Here is a 27785-nt window from a genome sequence, read left to right on the forward strand (position 1 = left end):
ATTCTGGTTAAAATGTAGTAATTTGATTGTAAAATTTAAATGATGAATTGAAGGGACTAGCTTGTAGTTGGACAAGTCTGACTGAAATGGACATTATTAATAAAATTCGAAAAGTAAATTGATTTTGAACCTTTTTCACAAATATAAAGTACATTGCTAATGCATATTAACAAGCGTTTTTGTAGAGTGTATCGAACATTTCATTTTTTCGATTTGGATATCGGTATGTACATTTTACACAATAATTATACTTTAAAAGCGTCTGTTCATCTGTGCTTATTTTAGACACATGTGGTGATTGGAAATCGGGATAAAATTTAAACGAAATAAAATAGCAATATTTTTTTTATTAATAAAGGATTGCACATTTAATGGATAAATTCTATTAATATTTTCTTTATTTTCAGGTGAGTTGTTTTTCATGTTAACGGGACGATTAGTTTATGGTAAAAGTAAGTAAAGTTGTTTAAGAGGTATGAATTCAACACCGATCATTCAATTAGTGTTGATATCCCGAGCCAATGCACTGTATTTTAAGCTTTTAATTAATAATGATTGTTTAGATGGTTTAACAACAACTTGTTAAATAATAATAAAATGATTTACAAATAATAAAGCCAAAAAGGCAAAGGCGTTGTAGGTTTACTTCAGAATAATTAACCTACACCGTATTCCGAAGAAGGGAAGATCCTAAATTGCCACCACTTTTTCAAAAAAATAAAAATCTCCCATTTTAGGTGAATTAAAAGAAAATTGCAAACTTATATCGTCACACTACTATAAACAATAAATTCACTCATCATCGACATCGATCGCTGATCACTGATAAATTATCTCTGTTCTTAGTGATAGTAAAATATCGCAGTTTTCAACTAAAAACGAACCGATTTTCGAGTCATCAGAAATCTCCGCCCTCGTATGATATTGAACCGAAAGAGTACAACCAATTTGTTCTCTGTCGACCTTCCAATCGCTAAATCACCGCTACCGCTGTTTTTCCTAGATTTTAAGTCCGTGAAAAAACAACGAATCTGTCTATAACCTCAATCACTATATCACGCAAAAATTAAAGTGGAGTCTCTTAAACCAAGAAGAGCGGCGGCCCGTTGACTTAAATATCACTTTGGTGTGTTAAATGCCAAGGTAGCCATAGTTGCGGTAATTAAGGGTTAAATTGCGTGAAATTCCCGTAATTGAACAACTTGACATAAGAACAAAAAGCCTAGGAGTGTTTTTAGGTTCGGCGAAACCTTACGACAAATTATGGATTTCAGAGTTACTAGAAGAAGGTGCACCTTCTTCAAATATTGGTCTCAATTTCATCTTCGAAGCCAATTACCATCGTGGTATCGAGTGTCGTCTAAAGCTACTTTCTGTCCGTAAGACAAAGCGGGGTTCCTAAATTTAAAAACATTAAGTCTAAAAGGGGGGGGACTTTGTTCGACCCGCGGGGATCGGGCGAATGGGTGCCTCCAGAAACATGATATTTATCAAAACGTGACAATACAAGTTAAAAAAAAAAAAAATCAAACGATATGAGGTCGCTTTGCTACATAGCTATTTTACTGTAATATCAGTTCTTTTATAGACTTGGCCGACTTATATTTGCCCAGCCGCGTTTCGAGATAAGATAGCACGATATAATTTTTGTTCTTGTAAACTTTTATTCCAGAAAAAAGTAAGCCATGTTACGTATAACATACGCTTGAACAATGTTATATTATGTTCAAGTTGATTTACACATCTTGATGGATCTTATGGATTGAAATGAAGTAAATCAGAAATGTACAACGTGAGTTTAATTTCTCTGCCCCCCTTTTTTTTATTAAATTATTTGGTCCCTTTGGAAAAAAAACCCGAGACATAAAATTTAATTTTTTGTTTAGTTTATCATGAGGCAAACGTTTTATATCTAAACTTATGCTTCGGTTGGACGAAAATTCTATTAAGCCGTATTAAATGATTATGATATATTTTAGCGCTAAAAAGAGTTGTTGTCGTCATTAGATTATGTACATTTGTAGGTACATGATGATGATGACGATGAAGATGAAAGGAGACTAGGCAGTGGGAGTTTATGTTTCCCAAGTAGCCTTCTGGCTGCTTACCTAGTTCGTCTGTTCAATCTGACGATTCGATCCTTCTTGTAAGGACTATGTACTAGGTCATTGACTACCGTTACTCTGGTTTTTATTTGTATCTCAGGTTGTCTCCATTGAGCGGTCGCTTCGAAGTTGATATCGGTCGCGATTTCTTCCCCCTCATCGCACAATCTACAAATGAGATCATTATTTAAAATGGCCATGTTATGTAGATGTTTTCTCAAATGCCAGTAAGGGGAAATAGTCCTATCACTCCTCCGAGTTTACCCCTCTCTAACTGTAGCAGTTTGACATAGACATAGATACATTCACAAATTTTAAAATAAGTGTGTCCATAACTATGTTCGAATGCCGACATAGCTTTTGGACTGTTTAAGAACTGTAATACGGTTCTGACCCCTCGTTCGCGACACCCAATGTAGTTGTACGTAGCCATCAAACCAGTGAGACCCTCCACACTTGAGCCGCATCGTACATCGTCATTACCTTAGTAAACGTACTAAATTTAGATTGAAGGATCGACCGTTTTTTTATTTGTAATCACTTAGGGATTGTTAGGATAGGAACCTTAAGGATTACGATATAAAAGTATAAATAACATCATAGCATTGAGTACGGAAAAATCTCTATTTGCGAAAAACAATGATCGTTTCATAAAAGGGCCCAGAACGAGGGGGAAGGGTTTGCCACAAGGGGGTTTCCTATCTCCTCTGTTGTATGCAATGTATGTGAGGGGAATTGAAGAAAAAAATACTGGAAATAGCGAAAATTTTACAATATCCAGATGATATTAATTAATTAATTCGATTATTCTTAACAGGTTGTTTTCCACCGTTTCGGAATACCATAATTTTTGACATAGCTAGTTAACAGGTTTTTTAATTTCTTGATTAAAACAAGTCTCTTTAATTTAACACTTTACATACACACACACACGGTTTGGTACAATATTTTGCTCATTATTTAAAATTGTTTAATAAATTTATGTGTAAATCTTTTACATGACATTTAAACCAAAACATTTATTTTTTTATTATGAACTGTTACACAATTTATTTTAGGGAGGCCTAGGGGACATTGCGTGATCTTAAGCCGGCTCACGTACGTAAAAATCCCAGCTTGATGGGCTCGAGTCACAGGTATGGGCTGGTATCTGTTCGTTTACGAGATTACATATTTTAATCGCAGGGATTATTGTCACAAAATCCTTTATGGTTTTTAAGTGCAAAGGAAATGAAGAAAATAATTCCCACTATATTTGAGTTTATGTGCATCCTTAAAAAGTATATACACTTTATTACATTTACTTTCATAGAAATTTCATACTGTAGTTAATTTTGGAAAATAACTTCCTACGGAGTTTATCTTAATAGTTATTTTTTCAAGTTCTCTTAATTGCTTTCTCTAGGGGTTATTATACTCGGATGAACTGTTGTTTTTACAAAATGTTATTGATTCCTCAATTCCTCGCAAAATATTTAAAATCGTGTTATACAATATATTTATTTTATCTTCCATTAAATTTGTATTGGTGAAATTATTAAATTTGAAATCCAAATTAATTGAGGGACTATTTAATTGAGCATTTTTAAAACGGATATCCTCAAGTGTTTTGCTAAATCTTCCTTCCATTGTCGGAGTATTGCGCTCTTATATGTTCCTCCAGAATAATTTCTTTATTATTTTTATTCTTTATTAACTTCTTTACTAAATTTTCGATTAGCTTATCGTATGCATCAAAATTTCCAGTTACTAGGTTAACTATTCTCCCTAATCCACTTATAAAGTCCGAATTTTATTATTCTCTTATTATTTTCATTGTGCTCTTTAATAAATTCCGATTTACGTTAAGGATCTTTCTGTTCTGATTAATTATTTTAAAGAATTTAGAGAATGCATGTTGCAAAGGTGTTTAGTTTACTAAAATCTAACACTTTTGTATACTTATTTCCTAGCCTTATCTATTCGTTATATTATTATAATATTATATTTATCTTTATCTTTTATTTTTATATTTTCTTTTGATATTTATTGTTATAATAGAGTGAGTCATAATAATAAAATGAGCTTTTTTCTTGCTTTAAAAATAATTTTATTTTGACACATTTTTTTTTAAATATTCAAACTATATATCGTTGTTTTTTATGGTTTACTTTCTATCTCGAGGATAGTGTTGGATTCCTTCACAATACCACTCTTTGGGTTTTGAACCTCATCCTGAGGAATTTTTCCTTGAAGACAATGAGCCATAGACTCGAACATGGTAGTAGAAAGGTGCTAAGTCTGGACTGTAAGAAGGATGAGGGAGAAGCTCAATTCCATCCAATTCTGTAGTTTTTTCGAGTAACGAGAATTGTGCGGACGGGCGTTATCTTGTTGAAACAAAACGCGATTTCTATTTACTAATCCTGGGTAACGGGTTGGTCAAAACATTACACATTTTTTGTAACTGCTCACAATAAAGTTTTCAGTCAATGGTTCGACCTTCTAGAATGAATTCATAATGAAAAAATACCGAGAGCATTGTCTTTTTGTCTAATTGCCTTGTTTAGCACTGGTAGAGCAGGCTGTGTGCAGTCTAGCCATTGTTTCCTAGTCTTGAGGTTTCTCAAAGATATCCACCTTTCTATTCTTGTGATGAACGGAAGGTCCTTTGGGTTTTTTAAAATATGTTGACAAATTGAGTTGAAAAACTCGTCGTCGTGCATGCTCAATGGTCAACTAATGAGGAACCACTCTTAATGAGCGATTCACTTTCCCCAAGTTATGCATTCCACGATTTATGGTGGATTGGGAAACTCCAAGCACTCTTGCCAATTACCGAGTACTTTTCGTTGGGTATGCCTCAACAGAGACCCGGTATTTTCGTTTAGAACCCTCTTTCCTTCCTCTCGGGGCTGATGTCACCGGCTTCAAATTCTGGGACCATTCTGTACACGGTTCGTTCGGAGAGAACATCATCTTCAAATTGCCGAAACAAACGCTTACTTACTTTTCCAATAATGTCGTAATATTTCCAAAATTTCAAATTTTACCGTCATGTTGTTTAACCAAAATCTAAGACAAAAATGATGGCAAGGCGAGATCATTTTTTTACATTTTCATTTAGTACATTCTGTAGTTAATGTAGTATCAAATCTAATTTGATTTGAAAAACAAATATAGCCTATAGGGGATTACAATTTCCAAGGAATAAAATCGATCACTTTTTATAACTCGCCCTATATTATTGTATTATCTATGTAAATGAAAATAGTGGGTAAGAAAACGTTCTCCATCTTGAAAATAAGCTTTGCCTAACTTTATAGGCAAAATATCCAAATTTGTAGTTACATCCCTCAGGGGGTTGTTTCGAAATACAATTGGCAAAGCTTTCGTAATTCTTTTTTCTTTATATTACTAACAATAAGATGTATTTTATCTTGTGTATTCCGGTGCGTTCCTTCAATCAGGTCGGTTTTACAACTTTTGTCTATATATTTTTGCTTTCTTTCTTGAATTTATTTTTCGTTTTGCTCTATTTTTGTTTAATTTTTACATGGGTGGTGGTTTTTTATGAATATTAAAAATATATTTTGCATTGTATAAATTTACTTTTTTCCATATCCTACATATATTTGTTAAATGTAAACAATGTTTGTAAATCCCAGGCCCTGAAGATGATCTCAATAAAGATCGAAACGTTGGCACGATAAAGAAAATGTTTTTCTGAAACCTACATCTCTCCAGACCGCATCTCACGATTTCTGAATAATTAATTTTTACAAACGCTTAATTTGACGTAACCACTCTGGCATTTCTATGCAGTTTTCGTTTCGGTTTCATATTATTTGGTCTTTATATGCAAATAATTTTAGTTAATATATTAGTTTTGTATAAAAGTTCTATTTTTTCTTTTATGGTTACTCACATAGTCATTAATTGATTTTCATAGTTAATATTAAAAATATTTTCGGTCAGTTTCAATCTGTTTTAATTTCGTTACTGAATGAAGAGAGTAATAATATGCCAATTCACTTTAGCTTTAAAATCTTCCTGTATAAATTCGTTTTCGTTATTGAAATTTACATGAACAACTAGCGTGTAATAAAATCATTCTATAGAGCTGATTGATTACTGATGTTGCATTAATTTGACATGTTATATATACTGATATTATACTCCAATCCATTATTTGATATAATGAATTAGTTAAAACATCATAAGATGTAAGGAAATTATTTTAATATTCATTTAAAAGTTCAATTGCATGATTTGACTCTATTTTGCACGGTTGCGCAAATTTAGGAAAAAATTTTTTATTGTTAAAAACTTCATTCTCTAGTGTGATGGTGTCTAAATGAAGTTTTTGCAATGGTTTGCTCGTGGTGGTTGGGGTCAAATTGTACTTCAATTCATCGGCCTTCTGTCGTATTGCGTTAATACACATTTCACATTTATTGATAAATTCTTGTACAGATTGAATATGCCAATAATAAACCCGGGTACTCTAATATGTGGATGTTGAGATGATTTTCTATATTATACATTAGTTTTCTACCTTTGTAGATTCATTGGTCTCGGATTCTTCTAAAATATCGACTCTAACTACATGTCTTTCTGTACATTTGAATTTTGGTGGATAGAATTGTACATTTGGTTTTTGCTGGATAAATTATACTTCTGACATTATTACTTATTTTTTTCCGTAGTTAGCTGGTCCTTCCAATGATGATTAAATTGGTCACCGTATTTCCGTTTTCATTTGAGTGTATCGGTCTTCAATTCTTCGATATTTTCTTCAAGGTTGTCTATGTTGACAATTACGGATTTTAAAGTTTCATTGTTTTGATCCTCATTATTGTGGTCAAGGTCTGGATTTTTTTAAATAAGAATCTCTAATCAATTCATCCGTTACTTCATCTCCTGTTTCATTGAGTTTTATTATATCCTTGAAAAAAAAAAAAAAAAAAAAAAAAACGCGCTACTTTATTCTTTTTTCTGATTTATATTTGTTTTCGTAATTGAATTCTTCCATTTTAAATCTCCATTGCAATAATTTACTTGGCTCTTTATACAGGATGTTCGGCTACTCGTGTTACAAACTTTGCTAGTAGATTCTACATTTAAAAAGGAACCAAAAAGTCCTAATTAACTAGGGTCCAAATCTCAACAGTTTCGGAGTATTCACATTTTCTGATTTTTTAAGATTTCGCGATTTTGCTTCAAATAAGTAAATTCAAAAAAGAGAAGAGAAAATTTGAAGGCTCGAAGGAAGAAATTACTTCGTTGTTAAAGATCAAGAAACTTAACGGTTATAGGGAACACCCGATGAAGCAATAAATGATTTTGAAATTCAAAAATTAACTTTCATACATTTATCAGATAAGTAGGCCTTAATCCCACGAGTCACCATATGACCAAATCCCAGACCATCAAAATTGTATAAAAAAATACTATGATCCACGGTATCAAAGGCTTTAGCGGCATTGGCATATCTTGGTTGCATTTTTCCAATGCATTAATTATAAATTCCTTATATACCATCAAATTTAAGGCCGTAGAGCGACCAAGTAAAAAAAAACAACATGCTGCTTATCGATTATCCACAATGGTCTACAGAAATTAGTCATTTGAGGTGTAATATTGACTCAAGAATCTTGGGAATATAACCAATTTGTAAACTGGACGTTAGTTTTGTACCACGGAACGATTAACTTTCTTAAACACCGGAACGACAAAAGTGCCTTCCGGTACAATGCCTGAATCAACAGATTTGGAAAATAAAATGTCAGGAGGAAAGGAAAAGAGCGTGCACAATTTTTTAATGAATAGAATAGTAGGTATTTATCTGTACCACTAGATCAGAAAGGCTTAAGAGAAGTCAACTTTTTATAAACTATGTCTACATCAACGAAAAAATTATTGAAAATTAAAGACCAGGGGAGCGTACTGTCATATTTGGAGAAGTAAAGGAACACCTAGAAGCAGCAGAGAGAGGGATGCACATACACCTGTTCAAAGGTACCCGCAAATTTATCAGCAACCTGCAGATCGTCTTTAATGATAACTGTATTGCCTTCTCTGAAATTGGGTTGCCCTTAATTTGTCTTTTCTCGTTAACAAATTGCCAAAATATCTTGCTGAGTTCTTGATTCAGCTTTCGATACGCATTTTCCCTTTATCCTCCGCTACTGTTTAACATCCGCTCGAAGAGAAGCAAAGAAAAGGCAATTGGAGCATTTCCCTTACCTCCTAGACGGTTTCGCCTTCGTTTAGTAACAAATTGCCCACCCTCGTCAACTACTATTTGAGCCTTATCAGGCTACTGTTACTTTCTGTTTCAATCAAATTGTTTTATCTCTATCAATTCACCTTCAAGACTTAAAGCGGGGAAAACACCCGACGCAAAAAACGAGGCAAGACCCGACGCTAAAAACGAGGCAAGACCCGACGCTAAAAACGAGGCAAGACCCGACGCTAATCCGATGTCAAATTTTTCATCAGAATCTCTTGCCCATATGCCTAACGTGACTCATTGCCACTCTACGGTACGCTACGCGATGTAACAAAGGTCCCCACTGTTAAGATTCTCGTCGAATAGTGTTAGGTGGTCACTTCTTAAGTGGGGACCACATCCAACGCGACGCGACCCAAAGCCACCCGACGCCTTGTCCCATAGTGGGGTGTGCATATCACATTACGCCACGCGACAATCACACAGTGTATATCATAGTAGTATTCACGAAGTGGAAAGCTCTGAGGAAGAAATGGCGGCAGGAGTAATCTGCTTGCTTTCCACGGTGAACAGAAAACTTGGGTTCATGAAGTGTTTTATTCAACAAAGTCATTTCTTGAGCTTTCCTTTGGAGGAAATTCTCTAGCGTCCAATCAAGACACGAATTGTGTTACTTCGACTTTACATGTCCTCATTATAATCATTCAATATAGTTCACAATAATCCTCACATAATTAATTATTAATTAGTTACATAAGTAATTAGCTTTGCAAAAAATAGTCTTCACGGCGTTTTTAATAACCAAACAATATTATTGAACTCAGATTTATCAAAATTTCTGAACATAATACAGTTACGATTACTATAAAAATGAATACAATTAAATCTTATTTTTCTGATTATCAAATCTTTTAAAACAAATTATTCTGCTTGAAAAGCTTTTCTTAAAAAAAGTTGGATTTGGGGTTTTTGGTTTAAATCCAAATGATTATATTTTTGATTCGCGGTATACTGAAGACATACTCATAATGGTAGTCTTGTAGGGTGTTAGTATTTTGCATTGGTTGCTGTCTTCTGAGGGTACTGTGGTTTTGAACGTAATTTTGTCAAAACGTATAACCAAATTTTTTTGGTAATCAGGTTTGTTCTAGTAAAAGTTAGATCGAATTTGTTTTAATTTGTAAATTTTAAATATTGAAATCGTTTCTCATGAGATTTTCTACTTCAATCAACATTTAAGAATTTCTTGTTAAATTGTTTCTTAAGGGGTTCCTAAAATTTCCTACAGTTTTTAACACAATTAGGTTTGCAATACATTTAACAATTTTTAATATTTGGGTATTTATATGCAATCAAAGGCATTATTTTATCGGCTCATAATTCTCCCTTTTCCCAAGTTGAAATACATTTCTCTATTTCGTGGATATTGTAGATTCGAAAAAAAAATTAATTAAATCTTGATCCTTTTCGTGTGATTGTATAGAAGATAACAGAAGTTCGATTCACTTGCCTTGACACCGTTTCCAAACCAACTACTATGAGTATCCTTTACCGTTAGTTCCCTCACATCGAAAAGAAAAATGGGTTAAGGGACAAATCCATGGTAAACAATAGAATGTTTATTTATTTTTTAAAATTTATTTATTAAAACTAATTTTTATTTGTTTGTTTATTTCTTTTTGACAAGGGTATTTCATCGCATCTACAAGATTATATTTTCTTTTTCTTTAAATTTGGTTTCAGCAACAAGTCCACCACATTCAATCCTCCAATGTTCAAATAAAAAAATCCTGTTAATTGGATGGTCAAATCACGGGATGTTTCTAATCGTGCTCCGTCGTTTGAATGCCTTTCTTTTCGAGTCTTTCGGTTTTTTAGAATTAATAAAACGAATAATTTAAATTTACCTAATGATTGTGTTGGATAACTTGGAAAAAATTCTATTCGAATCAAAGAATGAATTAATAAATCTGTCAACTTTTGGAAAAGTTATGTTGAAAATATTTCATGTCGGAAAAACTAGATTTTTCCCTTAAGGTACATCTGACACATTTCTCCGGAAATATATATCGAGTGTCAGACAGAAAATCGCTTTTACATACTGATAGAAATCACTAAAAAAATTATATCATCGATAAATGACAATCTATGACAGTTCTCAAAATGCGAAACTTGGAATAAATATAACAAGATGGATTTTTGAGTACACTTGTGTCCTGTGTACTTGTATATCTCTTTCATTCCGCACACAGTTGATTTTAGCTCGACATGATGAAAGCCTCGAAATGCAAAATTGTGGTCTGTTTAAAATTATTCTAAAGATAAAAAGGAATAAAAAACGTTCTATATGGGTTCGAGAGTGGGTTTTGGAACGTGAAAAAGTCGGTGCCTACAATCAATTAATGATTGTAGCACAGTATGGAGGATCAAGTTCAGTTTCCAAATTATTGAAGAATGAAATCTGCTGATTTTGAAAAGTATGCTCGTAAAATTGGTCCTCTTATTTCAAAGCAAAATAGCAAATTCAGAAAAGCTATTAGTGTAACAGCACGACTTGCTGGAACTTAGCGATTTTTAGCATCTGTTAAGTAGTTATTACTATTAAATAAAAATTGTAATTTTAATTTTTTTTTTAGATTTAAATTTACTAATTACTACTATTTACTAATTAATTGCTAAACCACTCTTATTTATCATTCATGTTTAATCGTTACTTTTTACAATGACAGAAAAGTAGTCGAATGTCCAACTTTTGCGACAATTGCCGAACAAGGTTGAACTTGTAAATCACCGGTGTTTACAAATATTGGTGCAGAAGTGCCGACACGAATAGCTAGTGGTTGAAATATTATATAATATATGTGACATAAATTCTTCACTGTTTACATTAGCCACGATTTCCGTCTTTACATGCATTTATAAAAAAATTATTAGCTACAACTTATACGTATACACTGCCCATAAAAAAAACCGACCACCTGGTATTTGCTCGAAAAAAATGGCCAACTTTGGAAATGCATATTTTCAAGTCAGTCCGTTCAAGTCACTGACCTGCCCTAGGTCTTAATTTCTAGAAATTTTACGCTGTACAAAATGGCTTTTTAAAATGTTTTCCTAGCTTCAGAAATTCATCAGCAAATTCGAGAACATGTTAATTTTTGCCCTTTTTACGAAAACTTCAAATTGAGTTGAGGAGCCAGGAAATCGACCTGGAGCGGCGCCCTATAGCAATCGATAGGAAATTTTTAATAAGCTTTCAATTGGTCACCTTCCACTTGCCCAATTTCTCAACAGCTTTCTAGTTATTCGCAATTTTTGGGCAAAAACGAGGTTTTTTACGTGCTCATGGAAAAATCCAATTACCCTACCTCCCGATTTTCAAGAATGCTTACATTTTGAACCATCATGTTTCGCGAATTTTATGCAAGGGTTGACCTCTGCTGTTGCGAACCCTTCGAAAAACCTTTTATAAAATGGTGTAGTTGGCGATGTACGAGTTTCTGGCCACACTCCCATTTATGGGTTCATTTATTGGAACTTTGGCCAGGGTCAAGGAGTACAGGACATCATTGAACACCCAGCTGGACATATGTTGCCACACTTTTTGGAATAATTACCGATGTTTAATTGTTATTACACACTTTAATGGACGATTCTATTTCCAGATCGGACGGTGAAGTCCCTTTAGAAGAAAGGCCGCGTACAACATCACACGAGGAAAAAGGAAGAGTCAAGTACGGCGAACTAGTCATTCTCGGGTAAGTACACAAATAAATTGAAACAATATTGCCTCCAAAAAGAAAAGACTGGTACAATGTTTTTGACATACGCAACACAACGTGCGCGTAAATTTAAATCACATCTTTCATTTGTATATATCATACACAAAGTGAAGAATTTCTCGACGCATCATAGGAAAAGCAGTGCAACACCTGCTGATATGAAATATCGAGTAAATTCTGTTCAGCCATGCCCAGAGTTATAGTTTATAACAAATTGTCCGTCGTAAGGAGACTCAGATGAAGGAATTGAATCTATCGAGGATGGCCAATTTGCCCGAACGTACAAAATAAAATAAGTTTTGCCACGGAATATTGGGCTTTATTTTCTCCATCAACCATCTAAATAAAATGTCTGTTGTACTAGCAATGGTATATACCCCTACAGAGAAAAGTCGGTTCTCACTTATTCCTCTCTGATAATGACTTCCTCTATGAATTAATGTTACATTCCGATCAGATTGGAAGTAGTTAATCATTCGCATAATGGACTGAAATAGTACGCTCCTCCAGAGGATTTTTCTTCTACACTGCGAATTGTTAAACTACCGTATTATTATAAGAATTCTTCGTGTGGTAGGGCTTTTAAATCAGTAATTTGTTTGTTACCCGACATTTTTGTATGCACTCCACAGAAATCACATATTCGCTACATGGCGAAATTCTGAAACAAGTTTGATAGACCAACCCAGCGAAGGATGGGCGGATCAAAATGATCGGTAACGACCAAATTACAGTGGACGAGTTTTGACCTAACAGTCCGGCTGCAATTATTTTAATGGATTCCACTTTTGGATAATGATAATATTGTATTATCCTAACAAATATCTGAATGAGCAATGAGGAGTCAGGAACGTTTTTCTTTTCTTCTGAGTTCTGTGCCTTCCCTTCATCCACCTCTCTTGTGTAAGCACACATGTTCCTGATATCCTCATTCAGAAAATGACCAAGTGTTAAACAATAATAGTATCCATTTATGTTTTAGTGGTCTGATAGACCAAATTACTTCTTTCAATTAATTATTCTTTTTATGTAAGGTCTTGGTTGAGATGAAAAAGTTAGTGTCACGAGCGGGAATAATAATAAAGAAATAATGGAAAAGTGTCGCTCATGCAACTTGTTGTAGGAGTGAAGTGAGGTTTACCACAACGTAGTTATTGCTTTTACAGGCTGACTTTTTTGGTAGGGAGTCTGCAATTTGTATCTTTTCTTTTGAGCTGTCAGGTTGTGGACAAAAAAGAACGGATTTGGCCACAGTGTAAATATCATTGATAGGCTAATTTTTTTGGAGAGGGGTCTGGAACTTGGCCCTTTTTGCCGGTTAGGTTTTTGTTGGATGTATTGTTTCACTTTAGCATCGTGAACGCCGTCTTAGGTTTGGGGTATAAGACATAACTTTGTACCAAATTTCACGTTTCTACCTATACGTGAAGTGCTTTATAATTTTGATAATTGGGTCCCTCCCCGAAAGGGGCAATTATGAGAAAATTGTATTTTGGAATTCTTACCTTTACTATAGGACTTAATTTGTACTAAAAATCACAGTTCTACTTATCGGGAAGTGCCTTATAATTTTGATGGTGAGACCCCTCCCAAAAAAAGTCATTTATTTTGAGAAAATTGCAGTTTGCAAATACTTACCTTTACTTATAATATAAGACCTAATTTGTACCAAATATCACATTTCTACTTATACGGTAAGTGCCTTGTAATTTTGATGATGAGACTCCCCCCCTCAAAAGTGCCATAAATTTTGAGAAAATTGCAATTTTCAGATTTTTTCCTTTATTTGCTAATCCATTTAAATTAATACAAATTTTTTCGCCATTGTAAACACCTTTTTTGTATTGTTAACCTTAAGCAGGCAAGTTCTGTCACTTCAAACTTCTATCAGATATTTAGGATTTATAGGCTATTTTCAGTTAATACATTTATTTACATATTTTTTAATGATATTAGTTTTGGTTCCAATAAAATAAACAAAAAGCAATATAAAATAATACCACTGTTATTACCATTTTATTTTAATGGATTTGCTGTCTTTTCAATTTCAGTGGGAGTTTACCGTTTAAGTAATGTAACAATATATTTTTAATAATTTGGAAATATTAACATTTTAACATCTTAGATGTCATACATCTTTCTAACGCTGTGAATTCATGACTAAATGAACTTAGATTTAAGCATTCTTTCAATCATAATGAACTTTCCAATTCTTCTCTTATTGGAGGACTGTTCGGCTATAAGGCCTCCGCGATCCCCCTCCTTTACTTGATTGTGAATATTGCTGGAGCTGTTGTATTGTCTGCGAGTGGATGAATAACAGTAATGATCAATGATAAACTAATAATGTGATAACTTTCCTGGCTCCGTCTATTCTTCACTGGCTTACTTTTCACAAATCGTTTTCCGGCTTCACGCCATCTTCAACTGGGCGAACTGTTTGTAGTTTCGTATGGAAAGAAGTTCTCACGCCCCTTTTACTACTACAAACAATCATAAGACACAGAAGAATTACTGAAAAAAGCGAGAAGCCGAAATACTCGTGAATAAAACCCAACGCGAGACAGAAAGAGTAGTAAAGTGATCAGTATAGATCAGTATATACTTCATATTAGATTCTGCTGGGTTTGGTTAAAAGTTATACATATTTTTACTAATAGTAATTCATTTTTAAACATAATTTCTTAAAATCCATTTTACTAATATACTATAATTTTATCTCATTACGAGTGACGTGGCCATACGTACTCATTGTATAGAAAACAATGTATTTTGTATGTATAACAATGTATGTATTTTGGAAAATTAACAAAATGAACTCAACAAATTTTTATTTGTCACAGACGACTCACCCGTCTCAACAGGGATTTTATATGGCAAATAAACGCATATTCTGTACAAATATACGTCTGAAGAAAAAAGTCGCAATATGATAAATAGTTTATTTATAGGAACTCAAGAGTACTTACACTTGTTTATTCTATATGGCCAATGCAAAAACAGACACAATGCAGTACATGGTTTTGTTTTCCCACCTGACAGTGCAGCTTCCGTCAGTTGTGTTGTCCCAGTAGCAGGAGCTGGCCGAATGGAGCCCCGCGCCGTTCTTCTGCATAATGGTACACGTAACTATATACTTGAAGGCTTTTTGCAGTTTGGCAAGATTGCCGAGGCAGGATTCGACCACATTTGTCGTCCACTGGTTTACTTTGGTCTTCTGGTAGACGTTGCCTCCGATAGCGTCTTCGATCGCGTCCTTAATGATGTTGCTCACTTCGTCGACAACGAACTGAGGCTCTTCTCCCAGGTCCCCGACGTCCATTTCCTATGAGTGTTCTAAACGGTTCTACTTTAAGAATTTTTAATACCAACAGCTTGCTGGGCTCGTTACAACTCTTATAATTCCAATCTAAACACAATTTCCTTCGAGACAACACCTTACTGCGTGTTTCAATGCTATTGTAACGGTTCCGGTAGTGGGCCTGAAAGTACTCGAGATATATTATGCCGCCAACGAATAACAAATTGAATAAAAAGATAATTTAAGGTGCATTATAATTAAAAGAATGTCGGGTTTTAACACATGCACACAAGAATTAATTATTTCGATCATATGGGAAATAAAATGTTTACGTTGTGATTAAACTCAGTTCGGCTATCGTTCTTGATTACGTTGATTAAGTTTCTGTTAGCCTTCAGACGGAGTGTCCTCATTTCTCTTGCATCTACAGTTACCCGAACAGAATACATTCAAATTTATTAACTGCTTGATTAGCAAAGCTTAAAATAATGACGTCTTTTAGGTACATTACCAATGTACTAATAATTTCATCAATCAATAATCATTACTGACATCATTCGGCGATGATATGATTATGTGCAATATAACATTTATGTTGATTAAAAATCCATTTGAACCCCTAGTGAACGAGCACCTCTCAATAACGGACAAAAACACTTCTTTCTTGCGTATTGTTATAAAGGGGTTTTCACTGTACTAGTTTGATTAAAAATCGCCGTTTTGCACTTATCCTATCTATTTCATGAAACATTTTTTTTGAAAATTTCATCAAACGCGTTTGCACCAACTTCAGCGAGGAATACTTCGACTCGTAGACCAACACCCGATATTAAGTTTTATATTTTCTACCTTTCCGAATGACCTAGTGTAAGTGGATGGGACGCGTTTTTCTTCTATTTGTACATCGAAAAGCAAAACTCCTTTAAAGACTGTATTTTTACAAAACAAGAACAAATACTGCTTGTCTTCCGTCTTGAAGAAGTGTCTCTCTAACCTTCGTCTTCGTTAGAGCATGTCGACCTAACTGTCGTCGCATTTAGAATCCGACAGTTTTCTCGACAACCTTTCCTCCTCTATGGCCTGCCCAGGAGGCACACCAGCACCAACTCCATTCGTGATTTTTGTATTGTTAGTTATGGTTCTCTTTGATAGTGAAAATCATGATAGTGATCGAATCAATATGAGAAAGATGGCATGGGTTACTCCCTGCTGCCATGGTAACATCTATGTAGTGAAATACCTTATGAAATTAGTAAGTACCTTATTAACACTATGCCTAACAGGTGCATAGGGGTTTTAGCTAAAGGCGGCTCCTCTATCTCCTCCATACATGCGCCGAATGCCGCCGAATATTTGCCAAGTCTCTAGATGCTGGTCTTGACATTCGCGAAATAGCGTGCCTCACATATGCGTGTTTTGTATAATCTCCTAGTTGTTGCGGAAACAGGGAATACGTATTTTCCAAATGCCGTGGGATTCCTCCGCTTACTACAAATCGTAATGGACAACAGTTAAACTGTCACTGCTGCAGCTGCGCTGTCACTGCTATTTTGTGCCGTGGCTACAAACTAATTGAAAAAATATATTTAATTATGTTTTTTATATTTTTAATTATCGCTTTATTTATAAAACAAATTATGATTTGTAAGAGAAGCTTTCGAAATTATTGGTTCTGTTTCGTAAACATCGAAGAATTCCAAAATTGTTGCATTGGTTCAATCCATTCCCAACAAAAAAAAAATTGTTATTGTGTAAATTAAAACATCCATAGTAGTTAGAAATCGTTTATTAATGAAAAATAAAGATCATTAAACAGAACTTAAGGTTGATTTTGATAACAGTTGACAGTTGGTTAAAGGTATGAACAGTTATATTGATTCCCGAATGTGTGGATGGTTTGACTGCGGTTACTTCACCAATATTCGTGCCCTTTGAAGCGGACAAGAAAACCGACAAAAAGCCTAGCACGGCGAGCACCGGATGTATGGAGCCGCCTTAACAGACATTATACACGGTATTAAATGTTTAAAAAATATGTGCCGCATTCCGCAAATGGCATCCCTCACTTACATCCACATCCATCCCTAACCATCCCTAAACTCAATCCCATTAAAAACACGCAAATTACATTGCGACTTATTAACTTTTTGAAATTATTGATTCATAGATTGACTGTCCTCTACTTCTAAGCAGTATTAACTTCTCCGCTATTCCTTATCGACTTATAAGGACCTTCTATTCCGTGCCACAATACTGTGGCAAAAACACCGCTAGACAGAATAATGTATTCCGCAAATGGCATCCCTCACTTACAATTATTTAATTCCTCTATTAATGTTTTTCTGAACCAATTTTACAATTCACTAAACTATCGTGACAATCTATATATTCATTGTACTTACGTAATAAAATTTTTTCTTTATCTTCTATTCTTATCAATATTATTGTAAGTAGCACCATATTGTGTGTAAATATTGTAATGATTATTATTTAGAGATCGTGAGAAGGATGGATCATCTTCAGGGCGTGTGCGTTTTCTGTGCAGATGTGTCACAGTTGTGTTTCGTGTAGCTAGTGTTAGTCGTATTGTATGATTCTTAGTATGAATATTGTTAGCATGATGGGCTCTTTTTTATTTAATTACTTGTAATACATTTATATATTTTTGTACAAGGATACGGCGCATAATACTCTTAACTTGGTATGATACAAACATTCTCTGCGCAAAGCAGGACAGAAAAAGGTCAAAACTTGGATTTGACCTCATTGTCGTGATTTTAGTGTTCAAAAACCCTTAGATACCGACTTTCGCGAAAAATTTTTGAGGGTTTAAAAATCCATAAATTTAAATTAAAACAAAAATTTATATTTAGGAATCTCTGGAGGGGCTAAAACGAAATTTCTTATTAATTAAAAAAAAAATATGACAAAAATATTTGGTTTTTAGAAATTTTTTTTGGTTATTGATAACTTTTATAACTGGATACTTTGATAACTTTTATTATATTTTGTTGCAATCAACTTAAAAAAACCTGTAAAATGATATATTCACATAGTTGATTTGAACAAATAGAAAGGCGAAATAAAAATATTAAAAAACGGAAAATTTCAACTAATAGTATAGAGTATAGATTCACGAAAAAAAGTTTGGTACAAATCTGTACCACACCAACCAGGACATCCCCTTTTTAGAAGGCCGTGAGACCGATGCTATGTATCTAGCTGAAAAAAAGAAAAGACTATGGATTCTTTTGTAGGGAAAAAGATGCCAGATATCAGGCATCGAGGATATCCATGGATGGTCTGTTAACATTATTTTCTTAGTCAAATCAAAATTAGGTGAATTCCGTTTAAATTTTGATCTAATTAGGTTCTCGAAAGTGGCAATATAAAACAAAACTTTCTGTTCCTATATATTTGAAAAGGTATAACAGCTTTACTTGTTACACTGAAAAACATTACAAAACAGGTGGGACAATTAGTATTGTTATAGGTCTGAAAAAAGTTTTTCAATTTTTTTAAGTAGTATTTTTCAAGTTATTATTTTATTATTATTATTGTTACTACTTTTTATCATTATACTTTTTAATACATTTAATTTACAATAAATACATACACATTCTTATATAACCCCCGGTTTTCAATTAGATGTATCCATAACAGTGCTTATTTTCTACACAAGTTCAAACGCTTTTGTCTTTTTAAATCTTCCGATAATGTGCCAGTTGTGTAGGATTTTCGTGATTTCAAAGTTCTCATGTAGGTGAAAGTGAGAATGGTATTTGGCATCCAATTTTGATACTCTACTATGAATTATGGTATTAAGATGCATTCCTTACAAACCATTGTACATTGACCTCATTATGAAAAAGATTTTGGTTGGAATATTTGTACATATTTTTATATTCCTACTATGGTACAGCCTCATACCATATGTCTAAATAGGCTTCAAGACTTGATTGTATATTAAGATGACTCCAGACATGCGGCATTCGCTGAAGTATTCGCCAGTATAAACATTTTCCCCGTCTTGAGGTGCTTGTCTTGGCATTCGTCAAGAAGAGAGTCACAACTGCGGTTACTGTTTTGTGTAATGGCTACAAACTCAGTCACAAATACTGTTGCTCCATCTTACTTTGGATCTGTTTCCACACATCAAAAAACCTCTTTCCGATTTTTGTGATTAGGAAGAGAAGCGTAAGAAATTATTGGTTTAGCTTGGTACAGATCGAGGAACTTAAAAGACCGTTTGTTATGTTGGGTCAATCCACTCTTAACTAACAGAAAAAACGCATTGTTGTTCTTTCATTAATACATCAATGCTAGTTAGGAAACGTTTATTATTGAAATATTAATATCACGTTAAATATCATTCCCATCCATTATAGAGACATTTTATTATATATGTAGAATTGTACTGCCCAATGCAAAATATTTTGTATTTTATAATTAATAAATTAAAGTTTCTGGAATTAAAAGGCATTGCCAAGTGGTACTAAACACTTAATGTATTTGGTGAACTTGTGTTAGTGCCTATATTAAGAAGAACCTAAAGGCGTTCCTTATCTGCTTATATAGCTTATTTGGGGCAATGGCTCTTTACAAAAAAAAAAGACATTTTATTGTGTATGGAGAATTGTAACCCTCAATGCGAAATATTTTGTATTTTATAATTACTAAATTAATGTGTCTGGAATTAAAAGGCATTGCCGAATGGTACTGAACACATAATGTATTTGTTGTATTTATGTTAGTGGCTACATTCAGAAAAGCCTAAAAAAGGCATTCGTTCTCAGCTCTTATATTTTACTCATTAGGGGAAGGAAAATAAGAAACACATTGCACCCCAGATTGCACTGAAATTCTTAAAAATAAGTTATCCATTGTGCTTTGATCATTTGCCAATTCGTGTCCATGTGATTGAATTCAGAGATGTTGATGTAATAATAGTTACAGGATATAAGGCAGCGAGTAATCCTTACCATTACCAGCGATTAAAGCCTGCTAGTTTATTATTTTTCTCCAAAATATCGCTCAAAACAATATTTGATGATAAATACATTTTTATTTTATCATCAAATATTCTAAACAAGTCTCAAAAATTAGGGCATTGCCAAAAAATGTTTAAGAAAGTTAATATATTAGGTAGGGGAATAGTTAGAATAGTGAATTTCATCCACCTAATGACCTAATGACTAGTCATGGCTGGCAACCACAATTTATAAAAGTTTGTTATGTTACGATTGCACTACATACATTTTTGAAATAAATGTAAATATTTAATTATTTTTCAGTAACAATGGAAGCCTTCCACAGGGGGACAAAGGAAGGAGAAAGAGTAAATTGGTGTTGTACAAGAGGGATCGACCAAATGGCATCAAAAGATCGAAGCATTATGTTGTAAAAACACCGCATGCTTCACAGGTATGATGGATTCCAAATTTCAGCACCCACTAGGGTGGTGACAAGTTTTAGTACGGTTTCTTGCATGATAGGCACGGTAGAATTTTGAAACCTATGGTTTACCTTCATTTTTGATCCAAGAATTACATTGACGGGGGCATTGGTGGGCCAATGGTTTAGGTGTTGACATGGCGCTCATCACTGTAAGGTAAAGGTCTCGGGTTCGAATCCAGCGGCCCTGACTTACAAATGGACTTTTTTTTTCAAAAACACCAGCACCCTGAGGGTTGGTATGAACTTTGCTATTGTGAACCCTCGTTAAAAAAAAATAAATAAATAAAAATAAATAAAATATTTTATTTACATGATCGGAAAACCTAGATTTTCCCTTAAGGTACGTTTACATCTGACACATTTCTCCGAAAAAGTGAAAAAGTCGGTGCCTACAATATATATATATTTAAAAAAAAAAAAAAAAAAAAAATGTTTTCATTCAATATTCTTAGTTTCTTTATTACAAAGATGGCAAACTAAATTGATCCACTTGGTTTTCACGTTCAGTTACAAAAGTTTTAACGTATCGTGTAGGTATGAAGTCAGTCAGTAGTTTATTATTTATTACCGTGCTATTTCATGGTAATGCACACCTGACTAAAATAGGATTTGGCAGTGTTTAAAAAAAGTGAGATGTGATGTCTAAAAAATTAAATTAGTTTATTATCAATTTCTCCAGCCTAAGTAGGTTTTACTCTGCTAGGTTTCAATAATGAATTTTTATAATTATTTATTACTGTTTAAAATTCAATTCAATCAAAACTTACTCTGTCAATATGTAATTATTTCATTTGTGTTGTAGATTATGTGTCAAATTAAATTATTATAGTCTCATAGAATTCCATTTTGTGACCAGGAATTTTACATAATTAGCTCCCATTTCTTTTTGTCATATATCTTACTGTTAAGTCAAATTAAGCCAGTAAGTCATTTATTACAAGCTTATATTTAGGTTATTTCCTTTGTTTAATTTTTGTTTATTACATGTATTAGTATGTACATAAAAATTTTAAAATAGCCGAGTAGTATTACTTTTCATGACACATTCAAAATTATTATCATTGATTATTTTTCCTTCTTTTTAATGTAATGCCAAATGTGAATGTGCATGATAGTTTATGTTCACCCACCTATATAAGTAATTACACTTAACTATTGGTTTTTCATTTATTAAGTAAATTTTGTATGGTGTGTGGGAAGTTTGATATTGCTCTAAAAAGTATTAACAGTAAATTTGAGATTTGCATGGTGTGTATATGATTTATTATTATTTATAATGTATAATTTACTTTGGTTTAGGCCATATTGGACACCACCCAACATTCAATTTCATATACTCTATCAAGAAATCAAGCAATTATAGTTGAATACATGCCAGATGATGATACGGATATGTTCCAGGTAATTGTTATTCATATTTATAAATACTTTTTTGTCGTATTCAACTACCAATTTGTTTGTGCATGTGTGCATTGATTCTTGAATCAGCCAAATCAGTGTAAACAGAAATAATGAAACTTGTGGTTCATTTTAGATTGGTAGATCATCAGAGCCTCCAATTGATTTTGTAGTCATGGACACAATTCCAGGTGACAAATGTTTTGAAGGCAAGGTCCTTGCTAGTACAATTTCAAGATTTGCATGCAGAATACTAGCTGATAGAAACAACCCAAAAGTTTCAAGAATCTATGCAGCAGGATTTGATTCATCTCGGAACATATTCCTTGGAGTAAGTGAAATTTTAGTATTTAGCAATGGTTTTCTGTTTTTCCTTTAAATGGTGCCATTTCATGGTGTAAAAGAGTATTAATTAATTATAATTATGTAACATTAATTTTTTTACAGATTAAGTTTAAGTTTTTTTGTAAATTTGATAAATTGATACTAAAGTCTAGGAAACAGACACGATTTTGGGGGGGGGATTAAAAATCCAATACTGTACAAGCCTAGAAAGGAGGGAGTTTTCTAGAAGTCCATCCATCTGGAACAAGTCTGTAAATAGGGAAGGGTTTATTATGTCGTTCCAGAACGATGGCCATGACGGTTGTGTTCAATGTAAACAGCCTGGTGGGAGTTTCATAGGAGCAAGACAAAAGACGGTCTTTGAATCAGAAGTGACTTGTTGGTACGCAAAATATATACCTGAATACATAGTTCCGATAATTGGATTCCCAGATAATCGAGCCCCAGATAATGGAGGTTTTACTGTTTTTTAATTTTATTTCTCAAATTTGAATATATTTACAAAAGTGGAGTTTGTACTATAACATGTAATTTATAAGGTTCTCAACTCCTGTATAGTTTCCGGTATATAGGTGGAGTCGAAAGAAATTATTTAAAAATTTAGAGAGAAAATTAGCGCACGGTTATAAAGTGTTCTAGTAGCACATGTCCGAACAAGATCTATCCTGCCATGCCCACTTATATCCTACTCCAAACTAACACCTATTTACTATGGTGAAATGTAAAAAAAGATTACTGTTAAAGTTTTGCCATTGTAGGAGAAAGCAACAAAATGGCAAGAAGGCCATGATGTAGATGGACTCACAACAAATGGTGTATTAATCATGCATCCACAAGGTTCGTTCTGTGGCGGCGATGCCGAATCAGGAATATGGAAGGAAGTTTCAGTCGGTGGCGGGGTGTACACATTGAGGGAATCGAGATCAGCCCAACAGAAAGGCAAAGCTGTATGCTCTTATCCTTCCTGTTATATCCTACAAGCTTTAATATGTGTGGCTTTATTAGGTGGAAGGTGTCAGTAATATTTTGCAAGATGGTACTTTGATCGACCTCTGTGGTGCGACCTTACTTTGGAGATCAGCTGAAGGACTTGCCAAGTCTCCTGTAAGTCGCTTTACTATTTCAGATTACATTTTATATTAAATCAATTAATTTTAAATGAATAATTTTGATAGACGAAAGAGTATCTTGAAAGTCTTGTAGACAAGGTAAATGCAGAAAGGCCGACATGTCCTGTTGGTCTCAACACTTTGGTCATCCCTCGAAAATCCAGTAACGATTCTGAAAAACAGCCTTATGTCTACCTGAACTGTGGCCATGTCCAAGGATTACATGACTGGGGTGTAGAAAAAGGAACCAATTCAAGGACGTGTTCAATGTGCTTCAAGGTAAATGTGATTTACTACTTAATTCATTTTCTAATAATTATCCACTATACATTTTTTCTTTATGTTTTTAAGTGTCTTGTTGCATTATTTAATAAAATTGATGATTTATGTGTATTGGGTGTGTGCATAAGTTTTTTCGGTTTTAAGCAAAAAAAAAAAAATATATATAAATGTATTTTCATTTTTAATACAAAACAATTTCCTTAGTTCTTGTTAATATATTGTTTTGGTAATGTTCCAGTAGCAGAAATATCCCCTTTTTCTAGAAGCTTGATGACAAGAAATCTGTAAGCCTGATTTTCAGATCGTTTTCATTCAAAAATTCCTTTTCTTTTATGTTTTTATGTAGTTGGCTAGGGAGTGGAACAAGTAAAAATCAGAAGGCCCAAGGTCTGGAGAGTATGGAGGGAGCGAGTTAGTGCAGATGTGTGTGGTCTGGCATTGCACTATGTTGCCTTGATTCACCAACATTCTAGATAATCTAGTTGAGTACAGTGTCCCTTTGTTATAAGGGTATGGCTAATGATGATTCCGTCTGTAGATTATGCAATGAGAAGGAAGAAACACCCATATCATCTTCAAATGCGAAACAACCACCCAGTCGAGTAACCTGGGATACAAAGAAAACCCTGGGAATGGAATTGCAGCAATAGCAATTACGGTCATTGACCTAATTCTTCTTAGAAGAAGGAAAAAGTTCAATTGCACTGAACTAAGAAACTAGGAGTAGGCAGTAGGCTGCAGTGCATGGGGAACAAAAACCCCACTTCTAGTATCCATCATCACAATAGGGGTATGGTTGCGTGGTAACTGTTCCCAATAATTTATTCCTTCAATATATCTCCAAACAGACAATAGGACCTGCCAAGAGTGCAATCCTGCTCTGATGGTGGTGTTTCATTCTTCTTGTAAACAGTCCTACTGCATTTTACATTTTTTTAGAGCCAACTTCTCATCCCCAGTGACTAAACGGGAAATAACCCCTTTGGATTTATTCCTATTTAGGTGAAGTGCCACAAATGCAACATGTGGCCTGAGGGATCATTCATCAGGAACGCATAAACCATATTTTATGTCATCCAGGGTTCGGATTCTTCTTTCTACGATGTACCTGAAATCTCTGATACCTCAGCTACAGTTAATTTGTACTCATCTTCCAATACCACTAATAAGTAGTTGTTTTGGTCGTGCTTTGGCCAAAGATGATCTATAGAATATCATTGGGGGGGTAGGGGGGTTGATCCGGCTGACCCAATCCCATATGCTTCAGGGGTGCTCAAGATCTCGATCAGTTCGAAAGGGCCAGAATACCTTGATGCAAAAATTTCACTTTTGTTTTTATAAGAGAATTTTGAAGTTATTTATTTATTATTATTATTATTATTATTTTTTTTTTTAATGGCCTTATGTACCGTGTATGTTAGCCAATGCCAGACAATATATTATGCATATTCGTATTGGGGGAAGGGTATCGTGAAAAAGTAGCCAGAGGAGACGGTGAGAATTGAACCACGACTGGGGTCTACAACAAGTCAAGCGTCTTTCACGCTAACTAACGGGCTACTGTGGTCCCCTTTCTTTGATTTAATTTTTTTTTTTTTTATCTTGTTTTACTTATGAGTTATTATAGAGATTATTTATTTGATTTGATTTAACTTTTTAACAGAATAGTACACTAATGTTTTTTATATTAAACCCATTTTGGGAAGATAAAATTTGAAAACAACCCAAAGGGCTCTAACAGCTTTTAAACTCTTTAGGCCTTTTCCACAAGACTGGTCTTTGAATTGTTTCTATCTATTATGTAAATGGTGGTACCACTGTTGGCCCACACATTCAGTTACTATGTTAGTACCATGAATTCCACATTAATTTCAACAGCTATTCATTCTATACCTGAGATCAAACTCTTATGGAAAGCAATTCCTTAAATGAATTTTATCTGCTACCATGTACAAGTTGCACTTTATTCTAGTCTGACTCGGGATTGTTACCAGTTCCTCTTCAGATCGTTGACAATTCATCTGGTTGGCAGGTACCTGAGGCTCAGTGGAGAGTGGTGCGCGCTTTGTCCCCAAAAATGAAATAATTGCCCCCCCCCCCCAAACAGTGAACTCTTGGGGTGAAATAAAAAAACAGTATAAGGAAAAAACACAACATGAAAGTAAATATCAATGTCCTCTGTATTGTGAATAAAATGGAAAAAAAAAGAAATAAAACAAATCTCTTCAACAATAAAACAAAAAATGGTGAGAAAACTAAGTTACATAAAAGAAAATAAAAGTTCAAACCTCATCACCGGTCTTTTCCTTCTCGTTCCAGAGCGGTTCTTCCCTCGCACACGCGAACTTCCCGCTCTATGACGATGAGAAAATAAAGTCCCACAATAATTTATCCATTTTAAGTCCTTTTTCACTTTTCTTTTTGACTCCTCCATGCCGACCTGTCCAAGCTTGAACTTCCCTGAGCTCTGGCTGGGCCTCCTTTGGCTTCCAAATACCCTCTGCAGGTCTTTGACCTCTTCTAGGCCTCACTCAACCTTGCCGATGGCACTCTCATCTCTGCTCGAGTCTGTCACCCCAGTGCAAAATTTTTTTTTTTCTTCTCATTTTCACTTGTATCAGGATCAACACCCCTTTTTTAATAGTCTCTATCAATAGGGCTGTTTCCACCCTAAAGCTTTGTTGTTCACCTTTGTATGGGTGGAAGTCTAAATATGAAAAAACTGAAACGCACACACCCAATCCCAAGATTTGCCTATATAAAATAGAAATTGTTTAAAAAAGTGTATTTGTTATGCTAGACTGGTCCAATAGTTAAATTAACAATGGGCATTGAGCCGGCATTTTATGTGGACTCTGGTCCTCCCGCCTTCTTCGCGTTCAATCCTTGTGGGCACATGGCAACAGAAAAAACTGTGAAGTATGTTTGGAATGTTTTATTTTTATCAAAAGTACATGTGTGATATGTATATATAACAAGATCATTTTTTAGATACTGGGCAACTGTCCCTATTCCACACGGAACGAGTGCTTTTGATTCTTTTTGCCCATTCTGTGCTACTCCACTTGAAGGCTATCCTGGCTATGTGAAACTAATATTCAACTGAGCAGTTAACAAAAGACTAATAGTGATTGTATCATTGTGATTTTATATAATGCATACCAAAAGACTGTTAAGTTACTTTATGTAAATTCAAATTTTTAGTATATGTAGTATATTTAAAAGCAAAACAAAACAAGAGAAATTAAAAAAAAAATGTATATAAAATTAAAGGTCAAATGGCCTTAAAACATTTTATATGAGCACGGGCGTGTAACTTGTACAGTAAAAGTCACTTTGAGAAATTGGCTAGAGGAAGAATTATCATTTAATTATATATATTTAAAGAATGTAATTTACTCTGTTTAATATCCATTGTATGTATATTTATGCTTATTACTTATTTTTTTAATAAATAATTATTTAAATGTAATTAAAAAAATTGTATAAAGCCAATTAAGATATTAAAGTGTTGTTTTTGTGTACTGTACACGCTTAGATAAAAACGGCGGGACTTAGAGAAGAGGATAAATTATGGCTTTATTGGAACCAAAAAGCATAAAATATGCAAAATGCTATGAAGCTGATGTCAGGTGTGTGTACTGCATGCATATATAAATGGACAGCCACAGGGTAGATACTGTAGACATTTTGTCTGTCTGTTAAAATGAACAATTGTTGGAAAGGAGCTGTCAATTACAAAAACTAGCATAATTAAACGCAAAAAAGAGCTTATTTTTGATCAACAGTGGG

The 27785-nt window shown here is 33.9% G+C and overlaps 2 protein-coding genes across 3 annotated transcripts; one reads left to right on the forward strand and one right to left on the reverse strand.

Moving 5' to 3' along the window:
• Positions 1–27778, forward strand: LOC106670316 (protein pellino). Of its 2 annotated transcripts, XM_024229606.1 has the most exons (11): positions 1–113; positions 186–223; positions 11985–12077; positions 20697–20826; positions 22159–22260; positions 22394–22588; positions 23361–23549; positions 23608–23706; positions 23778–23990; positions 26794–26912; positions 26985–27778. In XM_024229606.1, exons 1-11 carry the CDS (start codon positions 87–89, stop codon positions 27097–27099), a joined length of 1320 nt encoding a protein of 439 aa, XP_024085374.1. In that variant the 5' UTR covers positions 1–86; the 3' UTR covers positions 27100–27778. The 2 variants fall into 2 exon arrangements, with proteins under 2 accessions (XP_024085374.1, XP_024085375.1); XM_024229607.1 differs by lacking the exons at positions 1–113; positions 186–223 and adding an exon at positions 3210–3241.
• LOC106670318 (dynein light chain Tctex-type 1-like) lies at positions 15030–15716 on the reverse strand. Its single transcript, XM_014400520.2, has one exon. The coding sequence runs from the start codon at positions 15421–15423 to the stop codon at positions 15082–15084; it is 342 nt and encodes a 113-aa protein (XP_014256006.1). The 5' UTR covers positions 15424–15716; the 3' UTR covers positions 15030–15081.
• Positions 27779–27785: the final 7 nt, after the last annotated feature.

The sequence above is a fragment of the Cimex lectularius genome, unplaced genomic scaffold, assembly GCF_000648675.2.
Source record: "Cimex lectularius strain Harlan isolate CLEC.00 unplaced genomic scaffold, Clec_2.1 scaffold287, whole genome shotgun sequence".
Taxonomy (NCBI): Eukaryota; Metazoa; Arthropoda; class Insecta; order Hemiptera; family Cimicidae; genus Cimex; species Cimex lectularius.